Source organism: Nicotiana sylvestris, chromosome 8, assembly GCF_000393655.2.
Source record: "Nicotiana sylvestris chromosome 8, ASM39365v2, whole genome shotgun sequence".
Taxonomy (NCBI): Eukaryota; Viridiplantae; Streptophyta; class Magnoliopsida; order Solanales; family Solanaceae; genus Nicotiana; species Nicotiana sylvestris.
This window is the reverse complement of record NC_091064.1, coordinates 102,979,880-102,992,153: the sequence shown is the minus strand read 5'-3', so window position 1 is coordinate 102,992,153 and position 12,274 is coordinate 102,979,880. Positions and strand designations below refer to the sequence as shown.

The window sequence follows — 12,274 nt, the reverse complement described above, 5'->3', positions numbered from 1 at the left end:
AGTAACAATATATATATATATATATATATATATATATATATATATATATATATATACACACACACACACTTACATGAATTTAGTTGAGAATAAAAATAATTCCTTTTCCGAAAAAACTGCACGTTCACATGTAATCAAATTCAAATAATCTTAGAAAAGAAAATTAATTAATAAGATGAAAATCATGAGTTTTAATGCCATAAGAGCTCCAAAAAGATGATAACAATAGTGAAATTCCTACTTGGAACATGTTTAATTTGTTGCTATTGTATATACTTATTTCAATTCACATCTTACTAAACTAGGATAAACAAAAGCAATTTATAAAGGAGTAGCTTACGTGAAAGACGCCACCAGCATAACTAGCATTAAGTCTCCTTTGTCTAATGAGATCTTCTATGGTAGTTCTTCTTAGGGAAACCGTTCCAATTGGACAACCTCCATATTTCAGCCTGGTTATGGAAGAGCTATTGGATGTTGGAGATTTTTCGTCTCCCTTTAATAAGGAGAAAGACGGTTTCATCTGCATGCATCATTCTTACTTTCACAATACAAGTAATACAATAATTATGAATAAGGATCTGTATACCAAATAGACATACCTGAGGATGATATGTATGATTCTTCAGTAAAGAATGATCAAATGCAGGTTGTTGATAGAAATCTATACAGTCGTAAATATCTCCATATTCAGTCTACAAAACAAAATAACTTGTTATTAATTTTTAAGTATATAGTATTTTTATGTGTAACATTTTTTAGCTCTATGAAAAGGACATTATTGAAAACAAAACGGATAGACCAATTACTTTAAGAATTGATCAGAACAAAAAATTAGAATCTACCTTAATAGTTTTGAGTACAGGCTTATTTAAAAGCTTTAGTTGCCTCTCCAATTCTTCATGGCCCTTCTTTGATAAGCCCTTAACATCATCATGGTTGAGAATAACCATAGTTGCAATCAAAATTTGTATAACGCTTAGATGCATTCTTGTGGTCTTCATCCTACAATAAATTTAAATTTGAGGTATTCTTCCCCTCCAAGAATGATCCACTCACTACATAATTAAATACTCACACTATACACATCACTGGGCAGAGTCCAAAACAGAGTGGGGATTGGAACCTGAGAGAAGAACCAACAAAGATAGAAAAGTCATGAAGAAAGGACTTACCAACGAGAGCGGATGAGGCAAAAGAAGTTTAGAAAGATCTTTAAAGCTGACATGGTCATGGTCGCTATCTAGGGGTATTGTCCCTAATTAAACCTCTAACATAATAATGTTCGATTTAAGATATATAAGATTTTGGTTGGGAATTAAAGCCGATGGCCTTGCAAATTATGTGCATTTTTATAAAAATAAATTGTAAGATTTTGCTTGGATATTCATCATCTGGACCAAAATGGATTTTTTCTCAGCAGGCATATTTCTTGAAATGTTCAAAGTAGAATAAGTAACGATATATTTATACTTACATGTATTTGGTTGAGAATAAATATAATTCCTTTTTCGAAAAAATTGCACGTTCACATGTACCCAAATTCAAATAATCTTAGAAAATAAAATTAATTAATAAGATGAAAATAATGAGTTTTAATGCCATAAGAGCTCCATAAAGATGATAACATTAGTGAAGTTCCCACTTGGAACATGTTTATTTTATTGCTATTGTATATAATTATTTCAATTCCCATCTTAGTAAACTAGGATAAACAAAAGCAATTTATAAAGAAGCAGCTTACGTGAAAGATGTGTAACGACCTGGCCGGTTGTTTCATGAGTTACCGCTCTGTCTTCCCCATTTTGCCTCTTTATTCTTTGTTTATCCGTGTTATGTGGTATCGGGTTAGTCGGTTCGAATCCGGAATTATTTTAGTAAGGTTTGAGACACTTAGTCTCTTGTGAGTAAGCTTAAGTTGGAAAAGTCAATCGGATATTAACTTATGTCATTTAGGACTCGGATGTGAATTTCGATTGTTCGGATAGCCTCGAGAGATGATTTGGGACTTAGGAGTGTGATCAGAACTGTCACGACCCCGGTTCGCCCTCCGTGAACCATCATGACGGCACCTAGTCTCTACGACTAGGTAAGCCTAAATTGCGGAAGATAAACCAAATTGCGGAAATAAAACAATTTAAGACAGAAGTAGAGAAATAAAATAGTATTTAACTCTCAAACCAATACATACTTCTAAGACCTGAAAACCCATGAATCACAATCTAACAATCACTACATAGTGCTCTAACTCTAGAATAGTCTAAAACAAAAGAGATACAGAAGGGTTGTAACTACAAAAAGAATAGAGAGAGACTCTTCAGTCTTCGGACGCGGCCGATATACCTCGAAGTCTCTGAAGGGTTCACCTCGCCTCAAGGATAGTAAGTCTGAGTCAAAGTACCTGGATCTGCACATGAAAAATATGTGCAGAAAGGGCATGAGTACACCACAGCGGTACTTAGTAAGTGCCAAGCCTAACCTCGGTCGGGTAGTAACGAGGAAGGTCAGGGCCCTACTGAGATTAAATAAGTATAGAAATGACAGAATAAGATAAGCAGTTCAATTGAGAATCTACAATTAGAATCTAATACAGGATAATAAGAAATTCAATAACTGAAATAGAGATAAGAACAAAACACAAGGAAATACTACTCATAACAAGGATAATAATCGGGGGATCTCTCAGTATTGTCAATATATATGCCGGGGAGCTCTTGGTATCCTGAGTATATCTTGGTATCCTCAATATACGCTAGGGATCTCTTGGTATCCTCAATATGCGTGTCAAGGATCTCTTGGTATCTCGCACCTCAGTTCAAATCATAAATACGTACAGGGGATCTCCCGGGATGCCGTCCTGTAGTCCAAAAGTAAAACATACAGCAGCAACACAAGAATACTCAATTAAGCTCAATTTCGTACCAAATAAACCGGAAATTCTACCCTAACATGATTCACATAATTCAACTATGCCAGTTTAAACAAATAAGCAGTTAAGTCAATTAGACATGCTTTTCCTAAGCTAACAGCAGATTTAAATTGCAAGTGAAATGAAATAGGAACAAGGAACAGAATTGGAATTACTTAAAGAAAACCAGATTTTCAACAATTAGCTCAAGTACGCACTCGTTACCTCACGTACCAGGCATTTCAATTATCATATATACCAAATCCTAAGGGGAAGAACCCCCACACAAGGTTAGACAAGTCACTTACCTCGAACCAGCTCAAAATCACTCTGAAACCACGCTCTTGCCACGAGTACTCGACTCCAAATGGCCCAAATCTATTAAATTCAATTGCATAATGTAAATAATATTTCAAGTAACTGATTCTACAATTAAATTCTAAGCTAATACGCGAAATTAGGTAAAATGACCAAAACGCCCCTCGACCCACGTCTCGGATTCGGGTAAAATTTATATTTTCAGAATCATCACACTCTCACGAGTCTAACCATATCAAAATTATCCTAATCTAATGTCAAATACCCAATAAAAACTCAAATTCTTGGTCTAAGATCTTTCCCCTAATTTTCATACAAATTCCGAAATTAAATATGAATTCATGTTTAGATTAATGGGTTACAAGAAAAAAGAGTTAGGAATCGTTACCCAATCGATATCTCTGAAAATCCCTCAAAACCTCGCTCAAATCCGAGCTCCCAAGTTAAGGTTGGATAAAAATGGCTAAACCCTCGACTTTGAAATTTTACATTCTGCCCAGATAATCCTTAATCACAATCGTAGAACTCCCTACGCGATAGCATAAGACAACTCCCTCAAAGCAACGCAATCACGACCAGCTCTATGCGATCGCATAGAGAAAATTCCATCACCCACCGCCACACTAAACCCTTCTACGCGAACGCAATGGTCCTCATGCGAACGCAATGACCAACAAACTCGCCATATGTGATCGCACTCCTTACCATGCGATCGCAATTCACAACAATGTGCCTGGTCTCAGCTTACTCTACGCGATCGCATTTTATCTCACGTGATCGCAATGCATAAATCACTGCTGTAGAAATATCAGTAAACCTGCAATCTCCCAAAGGTCAAAAGTGCCTGTTTGAGCAACGAAACACACCCGAGGCCCCCGGGACCTTAACCAAACCTACCAACATATCCCATAACTTCATTGAAACTTCATCCAACCTTTGGAACGCTCAAAACAATATCAAAACACCTATTTTTAATCGGATTCAAGCCTAAGAATCCTAAAAACTCTAAAAATACACTTTCGATAAAAAGTCTATCAACCCTCGTCCGAATGATCTAAAATTTTGCACACACATCACATTCAACACTACGGAGCTACTCCAACTTCCAGAATTTCATTCCGACCCTCGGATCAAAATCTCACTATCGAACCAGAAACTTCAAAAATTCAACTTTCGGTATTTCAAGCCTAAATTAGCTACGGACCTCCAAAACACAATCCGAACACGCTCCTAACCCTGAAATCACCCATCGGAGCTAACAGAACCATCGGATTTCCATTCCGAGGCCGTCTTTACATTGTTCCGACTACGGTCAACTTTCCAACACTTAATCTCTTATTTAGGGACTAAGTGTCCCAAAGCTCTCCGAAACTCAAAAGCGAACGTCCCAGCAAATCTAAATTGCAGAAATAAACTCGGGGAAAGCAATTAATAGGGGATCGGGGCGTTAATTCTTAGGATAACCGGCTGGGTCATCACATCCTCCTACACTTAAACATTCATTTGTCCTCGAACAAGTATAGAGACATACCTGAAGTAGTGAAAAGATGAGGGTAACGGCAGCGCATATCCTGCTCAGTCTCCCAGGATGCCTCCTCGACCGGCTGACCCCGCCACTAAACCTTTATCGAAGCAATATTCTTTTACCTCAGCTTTCTAACCTACCTGTCCAATATTACCACTGGGTCCTCAACTTAGGATAGATCCTTGTACAACTGGACTGAACTGAAATCCAACACATGCAACGGATCACCGTGATACCTCCGTAGCATCGAAACATGAAATACTGGATGAACTCCTGCCAAGCTGTGAGGTAAGGCAAGCTCATAAGCAACCTCCCCAACACATCTCAATATCTCAAAAAGGCCAATAAACCTCAGACTCAACTTCCCTTTCTTCCCAAATCTCATGACGTCCTTCATAGCCGAAACCCGAAGCAGAACCCGCTATCCAATTATATAGGAAACATCACGAACCTTCCGGTCTGCGTAACTCTTCTGTCTGGACTAGGCTGTACGGAGTCTATCCTGAATCACCTTAACCTTCTCCAAAGTATCTTGAACTAAGTCTGTGCCTAATAATCTAGCCTCACCCGGCTTAAGCTAACCCACCGGGGATCTACACTGCCTACCATATAAATCCTCATATGGTGCCATCTAAATGTTGGACTGATAGCTGTTGTTGTAAGAAAACTCTGCCAATGGCAAGAACTGACCTTAAGACCTTCCAAACTTAATCACACACGCACGAAGCATATCCTCAAGAATCTAAATAGTGCACTTGGATTGTTCGTCCGTCTGAGGGTGAAATGTTGTACTCAACTCCACCCGAGTACCCAACTCATGTTGAACAGCCCTTCAGAACTATGATATGAACTGAGTACCTCTATCTGAAATGATGGACATTGGAATACCATGCAGACGAACAATCTCCCGGATATAAATCTCCGCCAACCGCTCCGAAGAATAAGTAGTACACACATGAATGAAATGAGAAGACTTGGTCAGCCGATCCACAATCACCCAAATAGCGTCGAGCTTCATCAGAGTCCGTGGGAGCCCAACTACAAAGTCCATGGTGATCTGCTCCCACTTTCACTCCGGAATCTCTATCTGCAGAAGCAACCCACCCGGCCTATAGTTCTCACACTTCACTTGCTGACAGTTGAGGCACCGAGCTACAAATCCAACTATATCTTTCTTGATCTGTCTCCACCAGTAGTGTTGCCTCAAATGTTGTTACATCTTTGTGGCACCCAGATGAAAGCACCCCGCGCAGGAGGCGCGCTAGATGCCAGAGGTGCATAATAAGGCTCTTGAGGTCTAGGAGGAGGTGGAATACCACTGGCTGCTGGAAGAGATGAATGAACAGGGCGGCTCATATAGCCCCTACCATGACGACCTACTACTGGGGAACGGGCACCAGAGAAATGGCCCGACTCTCGTGACCTCTTGACGCTTAAATGATAACGATAGTATCATTTCTCTTATTGTAGACTAAGGAGTTTTAACAATTGCATAGCTTGAGATTGGGGTAGTATATACAAGGTATGTGAGGCTATCCCTTTCCTTCTTTTGCACGACTCCGATTATACATAATGTAATGAACGAGCTTCCAAAGATACTCTACTCTTAGAAGCTAGCAGTACTTACATTGTTTCCCCTCTTATGGAACGATTAATGTTGATGATGCTTCTCTTATTCTTATATTATCAATGTTGTTGGTACTTCCTAATTCTTATAAGGTTCATAGTGAAGAGTTAGTCCTAATAACGTGTACAGAGGATATTGACCTTACGTCACCCTAAAAGGTTTAGAACATGATTCCATGAGTCGAGCATGCAGTATATATATATATATATATGTATCTATTTTACTCTACCGAGCTATGTAGTCGGCCGGGTACGGCACCTATTGTGCAACCACTGATTAGTTGGGTTTTATCGAGCTCCACGTGGCCAGATACGATTCTACTGAGCCTTATGATGGTCGGGTATGTTTTTACCGAGCTTATTATGGCCGGGTATGATATGATGATGATGATGATGCCCATAGAGGCGTATGTTTTAAAAGTTTATGCATATATACATATGTATCATGCATTGCATGTCAGTAGCCCTCAGAGGTACCCAGACGTTACAGGTTGTATATTTTCGATCCCTACTTACATTACTGTTTGTACTTATGGTTCCCTGCCTTACATACTCAGTAATTTATTCGTACTGACATCCTTTTATTTGTGGACGTTGCATGTCATGCTGCAGGTCCTGATAGATAGGTAGGCGCAGCTCCCCCACTATAGTAGGGGGTCCAATTCAGCGGTGATTGGCGAGATCCCTTCTTTGGACTTGCTGTGGTCTTGGTATGCATTTTTGTTATAGACATTATGGGTATGTCGGGGCCCTGTTCTAGCAATGTTGCAGCACTTATTTTCCTTTAGAGGCTCATAGACAGGTGTCGACTTATGTATAGTTTGTTATGCTTTGTCGGCTGATTTTTTTTGTATAGTCTTTCATGGTAGCGTGGTAGCTCATGCCCTATATATAGTTTCTTGATTGTCTGGTCATCCCATGTTATGTATGTTCATGTCATCATCTTGTATTGTTAGTTGTCCATAATCTATGTCTATCAATTATATTTATCTCGTCGACCCTAAAAGATAATAAAGAAGGTTAGATAAAATGTACGTTGGTGCTCGACAAGTATGGTCGGGTGCTAGTCATAGCCCTCCAGTTTGGGTCGTGACAGATAGCTTCCAGCAGATTGTTCGGAGTCCACTAGGTAGCTGCTCGAAGTTCGCAGCCCAGTGTTTCTCCTTCCTATCTTCATTTTCATTTGTACATGATTTCTTTGTAGTAAACTATGTAGACTCTTCCTACTTTTAGATAGTTGTTTAGATGCTTATGACTGGTGATACCCCGATGTCGGGCTGTGTTGTTTTTCGCAAATTGTTCTATTCCACTTATATTTTGGGTTCTATAGCATATTAATCACTTGAATTATTATTATATCTGTTAAATTAATATTGGGGGTTTGTGTCGGCAGGCTTTATTTCATGATAGGCGCCATCAAGACTGGGTCTGGATTTAGGGTCGTGACAAGTTGGTATCAGAGATAGGTTACATAGGTCTCACGAGTCATGAGCAGGTTTAGTAGAGTCTTGCGGATCAGTACGAAGATGTCTGTATTTATCCTTGAGAGGATGTAGAACCTTTAGGAAAACTTCATATTCTTGAAATTCTTGTCGTGCGAATCTGTTGGTCCGAGTACTAAACTTCTGTTATTCTATTCTCTTACAGATGGTGAGGATACGAGCGACTGCTCAAGATGGACGACCACCAGTACCATCAGTTATGGCCACTAGAGGTCGGGGACACGGTCGAGGCCGTGGTAGGGGCAGGGGTGTGGCCCGCAGAGCAGCTAGGGTAGCACCTGCAGATCCACTAGTCGGCCCAGTTCAGGACGCTCCAGCAGCACCAGCTCAGGCACCAGTTGTGTCTATTATGATTCTGGGTCTTTAGGAGGCTCTGGCTCAGATTCTATTAGTATGCACTGGCCTAGCTCAGGCGGTCTCAGTCACTATAGTCGCAGCTACTTTTCAGGCCGGGGGAGGCACTCAGACTCCCGCCGCTTACATATGTAGGTTCTTCAGACACCGGGGGAACATCCAGCCTAGCCGGTAGCAACTGTTCAGGACTATGTAGCGCCAGTTATGCCAGAGGACGAGCAGTACAGGTTGGAGAGGTTTGGTAGACTTCAACTTTCAACTTTCAGTGGTGTAGAGGGCGAGGATGCCCAGGATTTCTTAGACAAGTGTCAGAGGATTCTTCGTACAACGGGTATTCTGGAGACCAGTGGGGCCGCTTTCACTACTTTCCCATTTTCTGGAGCCACCTTCACTTGGTGGGAGGCTTATGAGAGGCGTAGGCCTGTTGGTGCAGCACCCATTACTTGGCAGCAGTTCTCCATTCTCTTTTTGGAGAAGTGTGTTCCACAGTCTCACAGAGAGGAGTTGCGTAGGCAGTTTGAGTAGTTGTGTCAAGGAGAGATGACTATGACTCAGTATGAGATGAGGTTCTCGGAGTTATCTCGTCATGATATTTGGTTGGTTCTTATAGAGAGAGAGAGGACTAGGAGGTTCATTGATGGCCTCACATATCAACTTCATATTCTTATGTCTAGGGAGAGGGTGTCTGGTGCTACTTTTGAGGAGGTTGTAGATATTGCTTGCGAGATCGAGTTAGTTCGTCGCCACGAGAGAGACAAGAGAGAGGACAAGAGGCCTCGAGGATCTGGTAGTTATGGTGGTGCTCCTTCGAGAGGTCTGTTTCATCACAGCAGAGGCCTTCCATTCAGGCATGCTCAGCTAGCTCGCCCAGGTTATCGTGGGGCGTCATCGGGTCATGGTTCTCACAGTTCTCATCAGGGCCAGTCATCACTCAGTGCCCTTCCAGCCCAGAGTTCATCCCGTGCTCCATCAGTTCAGGGTTTTTCTATGCAGGGTTCATCTACTAGTCACTCCGGTGCTAGGGGTTCCCTTCAGTCCCTATCCCCAGCACCCGTGAGTTGATATGAGTGTAGAGAGTTGGGTCATATGTGAAGGCAGTGTCCTCGTCGCCTTAGAGGTTCATCTCAGCAGAGGAGTCAGCCATCGGCCTTAGCGCCAGTTACTTTACCAACACCCACCCAGCCAGCTAGGGGTCGAGGTCAGTCAGCTAGGGGTCGTGCTAGAGGGGGAGGTTGATCAGGTGGTGGTTAGGCCCGTTTCTATGCACTCCCAGCTAGACCCGATGTTATTGATTTAGATGCTATTATTACAGGTATTGTCTTAGTGTGCCGCAGAGATGCCTCTGTATTATTTGATACTGGTTCCACTTATTCTTATATGTCATTATACTTTGCTCGTTATTTGGATACGCCCCATGAGTCTCTTGTTTTATCTGTTTGTGTATCTACTCCGGTGGGTGATACTGTTGTTGTAGAACGTATGTACCGTTCCTCCATGGTGACTACTGGGGGTTTGGAGACCCGAGTGGATTTATTGTTATTGTGTATGGTAGACTTTGATGTTATATTAGGCATGGATTGGCTATCTCTGTGTCGTGCTATTTTGGACTATCATGCTAAGATAGTGACATTGGCTATACCGGGTGTGCCACGGATTGAGTGGTGAGGTTCGACTGATTATGTTCCCAGTAGGGTAATTTCATTCTTGAAGGCCCAGCGTGTCATATTCTAAACCTACAATCATAGCAATTTGAGAAGGAGAAGGCCCGGTGTGTCATATTCTAATCCTGCAATCATAGCAATTTGCGACCTTTATTCGAATCCTTGCGAGATTCCACTACTTTTAACTTCTCGGACCCAATTTGTGCAGTTTGAGAAAGAGAACACCCTGCTGAGAGGGGAGCTTTGCGCCAGAGATGCTAAAATATATGAGCTTCGCTGGTACGTAAGAGAAATGTCTTCCGAGAGTGACACCCTCCAGGGGAAGGTAACCTTGATTAAGCGTCAGCTCCCAGATACGAAGGAGGATAATGACAAGTACAAATGTCTCCATTCCGAACTGGTGGGTGCATTGTTTTGGATCAAAGTCAAGGCAGAGGTGCTTGTATCCTCGCATGGAGAGGGATCTGTTGTTGCAGATTCTTGCATTGGGAAGGAATTTGAGGGGGCTAGCCCGAATTTACCTCAAGCTGTGGGTCGTGCCTGGCCGATTTTCCTAAAGCAGACCATTGGGGGTACGTCGGAAGGCAGCTCGGGTGGTGCTAAAAATGAGGGTGGATCCCAGAGGAGAGAAGATGTCGTTGAGAAGGGGCCATTAGGGAACTCGTAGTTGCCAGGGTGCAACCCTTGGTGATCCATTGAGGACGCCGGTTTGGCAATAGATTAGGATCTTTGTTGATTTTCCTGTCGATTTTCCTATTGATCTTCCTATTTGTATATAGTACTTTCATACTGGCATATGTATAAAGTGAATCATGCAGCTTTGTTTCCTCTATTCCTTTTTTTAACCTTAGATCTATGATATGGCCATGTGGCTCGTTAGGCAAGCTCAGGGGCTTTCACGCGCCTGGTCCATGCGACCTTTAATGTTAATTGTCGTTAGAGCTCTTATACTTTTACTCAAATGTTTTGGGTTCAGTCTTCGAGTCGGGCTTCGAATCAAGCTCAATCGACCCTCAAGTTTTACATTTGCATGGGCTGGAGACAATGGCTCTTATGCCTTGGGTCGAAGCGACCTTTTATGTATGTGGCCCTGAGACCATGAAGTTGGCGGCGATGGATTTTACGCTCTTGCCCTTAGGCATGTATAGTTAACTATTTTGGATCTGATCTCCGAATCAGGTTACGACTCGAGCTCACTTTGACCCTCAAGCTTTCAAATTTCTAAGCTGGCGACAGTGGCTCTTATGTTTTTGGTCGTTGTGACCGTTTAATGTGTGGCCCTGAGGCTCGTTTGGCTGGTGACAATGGCTCTTACGCTTTTGACCTTAGGCTTATGTATGCTTTATTTTCCTCTCGTTAAGGACTTTTTGAAATAGTTTTGCCTGATCCGTCGTCGATTCGGGAAGAACCTCAATTTCAAGTCATTAGCGGCAATGTTCGAGCACCTCGAAAGGTTTAGCTCGTAGGTTGAGTAGCTCGAAGCCTTTGTGATTTGGAGCTGACATGGTCGAAGCTCATTTTCCTATCAAGGGTAGCCTGTTTTAACCAGTTCGTTATGAAGTAGATTCGAAGTAATGACCTGTGATTTTGTTAGCGACGGTCGGGCGTCCTCGAGTCGCGTTAATTTTGCTGGTGCAGCCGTATTGACCGTAGTCATTTGCATTTGGCCGGAGCCATTTTTGATACCGAGTGTGGTAGTTTAGGCATGTACATCGAGGGTATGCCTTTCGGGAGTCTTACAAGTGCAACATATAGCCTAAATTTCGGGATTGAGTTTTATGCCTGTAGTAAAGTCTTACAAAAATTTCGTGCCTGTTGAGGTCTTACAGTTTTTTCATGCCTGTTGAGGTCTTATAGTTTTGCCATGCTTATTGAGGTCTTATAGTTTTGCCATGCTTGTTGATGTCTTACAAGTGTAGTCGTTTGTACTCGATGTGAGTTTTCATTTGAGACCGAGTCTTCCTGCTTGGGGTCTTACGGTCCCGGGTTTTTAACGAGTGGCGATTGGCGACAATCTTTGAGTCATCGAGTTTGCTTAGGCTCGAGGGTCGTCACTCGTGAGCTCGAAATTGCCTCCTTGAGGGCTTATATTTTTTGGAGACTCCGACCATAGGGTCGCGTGGGTGCCAAATTGTTGATTCTAGTCTCCGAGTATTTCGGGGCGTACTCGATGGAGGGATCCCTACTGTGAACATGCTGAATTTTCTTTGGAGTACGAGATGTTTTTGGCGAAAGACATTCTTTGATTGCTTGGCGTAAATACATGTCGTTGTCTTGCCGTAATCCAGGCTTATGCGGACACGGTTCATTCGACCGTTCAGCCCGGTACATCATTTCCTATTGGAATAAAGCGCGTGGAAGTTTGTTGTCGTAAGGAAAC

At 42.1% G+C, this 12,274-nt stretch overlaps 1 protein-coding gene across 1 annotated transcript in view; it reads right to left on the bottom strand.

Annotated features, from left to right (window-relative positions):
* Positions 1-2,221: 2,221 nt before the first annotated feature.
* LOC104214543 (protein neprosin-like) overlaps positions 2,222-12,274 on the bottom strand; it is a 44,254-nt gene continuing 34,201 nt past the window's right edge. Inside the window, exons 6-7 of the mRNA XM_070155683.1 lie at positions 3,217-3,286; positions 2,222-2,407 (exon numbers count right to left, since the gene is read on the bottom strand). Coding sequence (XP_070011784.1) covers positions 3,234-3,286 — 53 coding nt within the window. The 3' untranslated portion in view covers positions 2,222-2,407; positions 3,217-3,233. The remainder of the gene's footprint in view (positions 2,408-3,216; positions 3,287-12,274) is intronic.